The sequence below is a fragment of the Eurypyga helias genome, unplaced genomic scaffold (genome assembly GCF_000690775.1).
Source record: "Eurypyga helias isolate BGI_N326 unplaced genomic scaffold, ASM69077v1 scaffold30185, whole genome shotgun sequence".
Lineage (NCBI taxonomy): Eukaryota > Metazoa > Chordata > Aves > Eurypygiformes > Eurypygidae > Eurypyga > Eurypyga helias.
In genome coordinates, this window is record NW_010249969.1 from 43102 (window position 1) to 50305 (window position 7204).

A 7204-nucleotide genomic window follows, 5' to 3' on the forward strand; every position below is an offset into this window, starting at 1 on the left:
GAGAGGACAAAAAACTGAACTAACCTGAGGCCAACGTGGAACATTAACTCTTTTCAAATCTTTTAAGAGGTCAGGCTTTAACAAGAGTACTCTGTTCAGGAAAGGACCACCACACTGCAGGCAGATGATGATCACTACGTTTTTTCCATGTTATTCATTAACCATTTCACCTTGCTCTTCTCATTAACTGGAGGATGCACTGACACCCTGGCACTTGCTGCTCCAAACCACATCTGACGTCCTTTGCAAATCAGTGACCACTGCAGCGACAGTGTGCCGCCGTTACAGCTCAGGGCTTTTCTCCCCCCCAGAACCTGCTCATACACATCCCATACCCCTAATATCCGCTTTAAAGTGTTGCCTCGGCACCAAACCCTTTCCCCCAATCCCCTCGCCCGTGGTCTGTTGCCCCATTTCAGGGAACAGAAGAGGCTCCCACACATCAGCAGGAGGTCACGAGCCTTGCCCGGAGGTATCAGGTCACCTGCAGAAGCTGCTTCTCAAACCCCTCTTCCCTGGACAGGCTTGTCAGTCCCGTGTTTGAGAGCCACTCCTGGACACTGTCCCTGCTTTTCTTTAACTCACAACTCTCCCTGCGACACATGACTTCACCCTGATGAAGAACGTAATTTTTCCTACCCGAGTTTTTTGGGATCACTCTTAGTCACTCAGAAAAACTCATGGAATGTTACTGCTGCCCTTGCAGGGCCCTGAGACCCAAAGAAAGAAGCGTAGGTTTTCGTTCTGCTTCCCCAATTACTCCGCAAATTCTATGTACTGCATTATTGCCAAATTAAACCGCATTTACACACTTCCACTAAGGGAGAGAGATGGATATACAGTACATGTCCCATGTGTCTCTGTCTCCCAGCAAGCCCGAAGGCTGTTGGCACAGCACAGTCCCCAGCAGGCTGAGCTGATACCTTCCCACCTTTTTCCTCTGAGACAGAACCAACACCTCCTGGCCGGCTGGAAAACCCAGAGTTTGTAGAAATCTGTTTCACTGGACTTTTCCTTTTCTACCAGAGATTTGCTGTGATTATTTTATTATTCTCTTTACTCTGAAAACTATTGATTCCACACTATTTTTTGCATGGAACTTGACAAAATAAGTTAATTTCTTATTCTGCTTTATTTAAAAAAGGGAAATGGAAATCTCATTCCTAAAAGAGTTGCCTTTCCTGGCTCCTCACAGCAGTGTCACACTCGGCAAGCGGGGAGAATTCTGAGAATACGTAAAGCTTAACTGGGTGCAGAAGCAGAGAAATCATGCCAGTGGTCAGTTCTGACGGCCGTGAAAATAAGCCACGCAGAACTGAAGCAAAAATCTGGCTTTTTCCTTAATTCTTACATGTCTCACAAGGATCAACACGTGAGTGACAACAAACTGGCTGAGTCACATTTCTGTTTCTGTAGTATGTCCTTGATTCTGCGTGCTTCCTACTTACTCATCAATAAATCTTTCTGACCATAGCTGGACTTCAGACGCCCAGCAGATAATCTTTGTCCTGTTAGCATTTATGCCTCAGGACCTGAGGTAGGTAAGGTGACTCATAATTTTGTGCAGAAAACTCTGCCTGCAAAACTACAGAACTTGAAGAAGAAAATTCAAAAGCAGGAAAGCTTCAAAGCTGAACTCGGTTATTTTTTTTTTTAATTGTGCATGAAGCCCCGTTAATCCTGTGGGCGACAGCCTACAAAGGCTGATTCTTCTCCAGGAAAGATACTTCCTTTCCTACAAGGGCAGAAAGCATTTGGCTGAACCTAACTCCTTCACTGAGCGAAAGAAGCTGAAGTTTGGTTTGCAAGGCCCGCTGTTAGAACGCTGTCGCTTTCCCTGAGCTTCTCTGTGTCCTTACAGAAAAAGCAGAGCTGGTTGAGAGCTGCAAGAACCGTACGTGTCTTTCCTGAAGACGTTTCCCTCCAAGTCCAAGAGACCAATAGGAGTTTCTGTCAGATTCTTCCCCCAGTTCCTGTAAACAGACTGTGGAAAGGGCACAGCATTTCATACGATTATGATTAACCCACAGTGGATTTCAATTTATGGCAATCAGTGAGAATGTAATTATATACCTTGATCCCTAATTAACTACCAAAACTACTGAGTTAGCTCATCCACTGTACAAGGGCAGTGATTTCAGTGAACCAACACAGAAGTGACCTAGTACCCCCACAGAACAGCAAAAGACTAACTGTGGGCTTGGTTCTGCAAAATACTGAGCAACCTTCATGGATTCTGCTGAGCCAACAAGCAGAGCCAAAGTTGGACCGATTTGCCCAGGATAGCTGTCTTGCGCCTCCTTTATACTTTGAGAAATGGAATCACAGTCAGGCAAAGTGACCAACATGCAAAAATCCTTTCAAAAGTGGGACTAAACTCCAGCCCTTGATTGCCGGAGTGTGCTCTACTCTACTAAACGGCAGCTATGATGTCACTGAAGTGAACAGAATCCCTTCCCCTGGCTTGGCAGTAAGAGATCCTAATCCACTGCTAATGACCCTCTTCATCCGTAGGGTCAGAAAAGCCACTTAGAGCTGTCCTGCAGAGCACAGAACATAGCCCAGCCACTGAAAAACACAATCAGTTTAAGGCAATTAATTTTCTGACGAGTTTGTGGAAGAGGTTTTTTTTCAGTTTTTCTCTCTTCCCAAAAGCAATTGCATGGCAAAGGTCAGTATCCTGACAGCACAGGGAGGACATCTGATAAATGAGAGTCCATGTGGATCTGGGCTTTCCAGAACCATGAGGTGGTCCTGGGGGGACACAGAAGCCGAGGCACAGACACAGGGTGTCAAACGACACACGCAGCATGAGCCGTGGCAGAGCTGAGACCGCACCTGGGGCTGAACTTTCTATACTCTCATTGGCTTCCTACTCGCTTCAGCCCAGGTTGCCCAGGGTGATGGACATCCTACCTACCTGCTAAACTGTAGGAATAGGTGTTTTGGAATCTCTTTTTAGCCAAGGTAAACTTTCCGAGGTGGTGCTGCTGACATGGTATTTAGTTTGTGGTTTGAGTGTTTGCAGTTTGTTTATTCTGAGTGATACCAGGAAGAATAGCAAGAAGGGTTTACTTTTATGGTGCAAAAAGACACTGCTGGCATTCCAAAGGGAAGGATCGAAGGGGTGGTCTAGGACTCCACTGATGACCAGCACTTCACCCATGCTGAGCTCTCAGAGTTGGGGAAGGAGAGGGGATCCTGGCAGCAGCCACCACATGTGGGCTCATCCCCTTGGTCTCCCCACTGGAGGAAAGGAACTTGCTGAATGTGCTGGGATTGTGTCGGCAGGGAACTCAGCCTTAGGTAATCTTCCTGGGTCTGAGGAGGATCATGAGGAGTTCTCAGTGCCACTCCAGCAGGACAGGAGTACTTCATGGGGAGTCTTTCCTGCCTTGCTTCTTCCACCTTCATTTACATCTGCACAAAGGGCATCTCACCCCTGGCAGGCACAGAACTGCACTAGGTTAAAACCAACCGACCGATTAAAGGGACAGTTAAACAGACTCATCTGGGTTTTTTCTTTCCACCTAGAGTGATGGGATTTATCTTAAAATAACTGGGAAACTTTCTCTCTTCTCAGTCTTCCAATAGAACCTGAAATTTTTTAGATCTACTTTACCAAATGAGGAAACCTTTTACAGTCATTAGCCTTTACTCCTTAAACTGGCAGTCCCAATCCCTGCTAGAGGCAGGCAGCAGCTCCCTGAAGCACAGAAGGATGTGTCGGTATTTCTGCAGCCTACTTTAAGACAATTCCTAAATTTCAAGACAACAAATATTTACTCTCACTCTCCCTGATCCTGTAACTGAATCCATGTGGATGGAATCTTAAACCAAGAGTCTTAATGAAGTGCAAAAACCTTTCTGGAGACTGAATGCAAGATCAGGAACGTTGAGGATTTCCACTGAAGCACGTGGAAGCGTGTACAACAGGACTAATACACAAAATGCAGGTTGGTCTAAGTTTTCTGCTTTTCCAAGAACTCACACTAAACAGCCCGTGTGGTCTAGAAGAAAGAGGCTCTTGTTTCTAACGCCCCTTCTGCCAGAGGCCAGCTGGATGGCTATGGACCTATTCCTTTACTCTGCCTTGGAAGAGAATACAAATCCACAGAAGACAAACAATATAAGTCACAGATAATATTTAAATGAACTTAAACTCTATTTTACCAATAACTTGTCATAGTATTTCCAGGATTTTCTTCTTGTACAGACCAGAACTTGTTACCAAAAGTGGAAACAATAGAGCAATACCAGGAAAAATTTCAGTAACTCAATTCTTCTCTGTGATAACCTCGAAATGAGCCAGCTTCTTTGAGTGAAGTGAAAGTATCAAAAGCAAAAATATGAAAAAGCTTTCAAGTGGACTGAAAGGCCAAGCACTGCATTTGGCTACACTGACTTTTCCAATGTACCTAGGTTCAAACAAGTTGGTCACATAATCAAGAGCTCAGAGCTCCACACCCCAGAAGGCTTTTCCCTGCCTAGGAGTGGCTTTTGTCATGCAAAAGGAGTTGGAAGGGCATCTACATGACACAGCCATCACAGTCTCAACACAATTATAGAGACACTTACCATGCAAGGACTAGACACAGTCATCTGGAAGCGGATGCACATACACAGACATATTTTTTATAGAAACACACAAAATGTAGCACTCACCGGCCACCAAACCATGCTTCGTCCAGCCAGGAAGAACCCACCTACTGTCCCTCGGTTGGTGGAGTACATAGCCTGGGAAAAAGAAAGAAAAAAAGTGAGGAGGAGAGATTGAAGAGTATTTTAAGTACATAAACTATACCCAGGCTAAGGATAAAGAGCTAGAACAGAGGGATAAAATACATGGGGAGAGTAAAGGGGAAGAAGTAAACGGAGTGGCTACAAAGAACAAGCTTATGATGAAGAAAAGAATAAAACTGAGCCATGATTCTTGTACCGAGCTCTACATCAACCATTCAAGCTGAATTGCATCACCCTTCTTTACAGTGCTAAACATTAAAATAGCATAAAATTTAACCCCAAAAATGATCACTCAAACAGAAGCTCATGTGAACGCCTCAGGAGGGGTGCAATGCCTTTGGTTTCAGGCACCAAAGAAGACTCCAGGTTGTGAGTTCACAAACAGGAATTGTGCAGCTTTTTTACCCAATGTTCTCCAGCCCCAGCAGATAGCTGCAAAAATCTACCTTTTGGTTGTGACATCAGCATTGTACCTGCTTCTCCCTGAAGTTCAAACAAAGAAGCCACCTAAAATTTCCTTTTCACACACTCGTTTTTTTTATGTCAAGGGATGGGCTTTAGAGGGAAGCTTCTCCGATTTTTGTTAATGACCTTGATTCAAATACTGGATTCCCATTGTCTTCTCTGCTGGACTTTGAACAGGCAAATAAAGAAAGAAGGGTTGGGGAAAATAGCCAGATCTTCTCTTCTGATGCAGAAGGGAAGTACATGCAATTGATTTACCTTTAACTACACATAGCAACTGAATAAGTATTTGTCCAATAAAGAGGACATTGTTGCTGGAAGAAACGGATCCAGGAATTACTCAGCACACAATTGCTTGACAAGCCACAGATTTTTTTGCCACAGACCTTTAATAAAAAGTTCAGCTACATCAACCACCAGACTTCCGCGGCACAGACCCGGCTCCCGCCCTCAGGACAGCGAGGTGCTCGCGTAAGCTGGCGGCTTCAGGGGTTTTGCTACGTCTCTGGCATTTACTACCACAGTGAAGAGGTACAGGAAAGGCTGTCTCCATTTAGTGTACACCCCACATTTCTAGTGCTCTTCAAAACCTTGCCAGGCTGCTCGTAAGGCAGGTTTGTTTTGCAGCTGACTTCTCGGTGCTGTGACACGGACCCCGGGATGCTCCTGGCAAGCACAGGATTGCTCCCCTCTGCTTGATAAGGGTCAGGTGTCCGGTGACCCGGGGAGCTTGCCCCAAGGAAACCGAAATTCAGTGACATTCCACTGTTTACAGCTTTGTAGCTCACAGTATTGACCCATTATCTTCAAACCCTTTAGCACCGAGGTTACACCGATAGGACAGTATCTGCCTTTCTCCATCGGCTGTGAAAGCACTGGGCTTTCTTTTCGGATTAGGCACTGACTTTTCCCTTGCAGACCTCAGCACATTCAGCTGTGCCTGGGTGGGGGCAGGAGGCACCCCTGTGCTTAGATCACCAAAAGAAAGTCACTGTCATCACTTGCCACCCCTGAAACTGTTCCTTCCTCATAGTTTCAGTGGCACTGCACCCTGCAGCCAAGGTCCTGCTGGCACAACCGGCCGCGATAACGCTGACCTCAAACGGCACCCGCGGCCTTGACCCATCTCGCCCCTTTGCTGAGTGACCTGCAGTGCCCGGACTGCCACAGCCACAGCTCCAGCTGTACTGCTACAGCACCAAACTGCCCCCCGGCACGTTGGCTTCACCTCCCATCTCCCTGCAGCTCCTGCTTCTCACTACAGCCTCCGGCAGCCCCTCACACCACCAGCCCTCACCGCAGTCCCTGGGCTCCGGTGCTACATCCCATCTAGCCACCTCCAGCCTGCTTCCCACAGGGACTCCAGCTGGCCTGACCTTTACCAGTCAGATCCCAGCTCCTTCCACGCACAAACCTTCCCTACTAGTTCCATTAATGCCCCTAAATGGGTGTCACCATCCCCTCTCCAGTAAATACCCACATTCTCCCCACCATGCACTTATCAACCAACTCAGGCACCAAAATCGTTACACAATTACACATTTTCATTTTCCCAGGACCCTATAAACTACCTGCTCATTAAGTAAAAAAATCAATCAATCAAATAAAATAAAATCCCAACCTACCCATAGTCCCACTGCCAGGACTACCAAAAAATAGATGACAATAACAGAGATGTCCGCGGGATTGTTGATCCTTATGTTGGACTCCATCCTGGCTGCTTCTCCTGCTTTCTTCTTCTTTCTCTCCTTATATACTTCTTGCAGAGTCCAGGTTAATGATAAACTGCTGTCATCCCCTATGTCTGATATAATATATAACTTCAGATTCACTTGTCGCCCGTGGGACACAAACTGAAGCTGCTGCTTTTCCTCAGACAAGGATCCCCTTCCCCAGCACTGCTCCTCTGCTACAGGTGCTGCTGATCTCAGAGTCCAACCCCCCTGCCAAAGGTGCTCAGGGTTTTAACATCCAGGAGCAGATGTCTGAGAAGGAA

The 7204-nt window shown here is 46.3% G+C and overlaps 1 protein-coding gene across 1 annotated transcript in view; it reads right to left on the reverse strand.

The window, feature by feature from the left end:
* Positions 1-6920, reverse strand: part of SLC5A1 (solute carrier family 5 (sodium/glucose cotransporter), member 1) — a 26422-nt gene extending 19502 nt beyond the window's left edge. The window contains exons 1-2 of the mRNA XM_010151561.1: positions 6834-6920; positions 4666-4737 (exon numbers count right to left, since the gene is read on the reverse strand). Of these exons, the coding sequence (XP_010149863.1) occupies positions 4666-4737; positions 6834-6920 (159 nt within the window). The remainder of the gene's footprint in view (positions 1-4665; positions 4738-6833) is intronic.
* Positions 6921-7204: the final 284 nt, after the last annotated feature.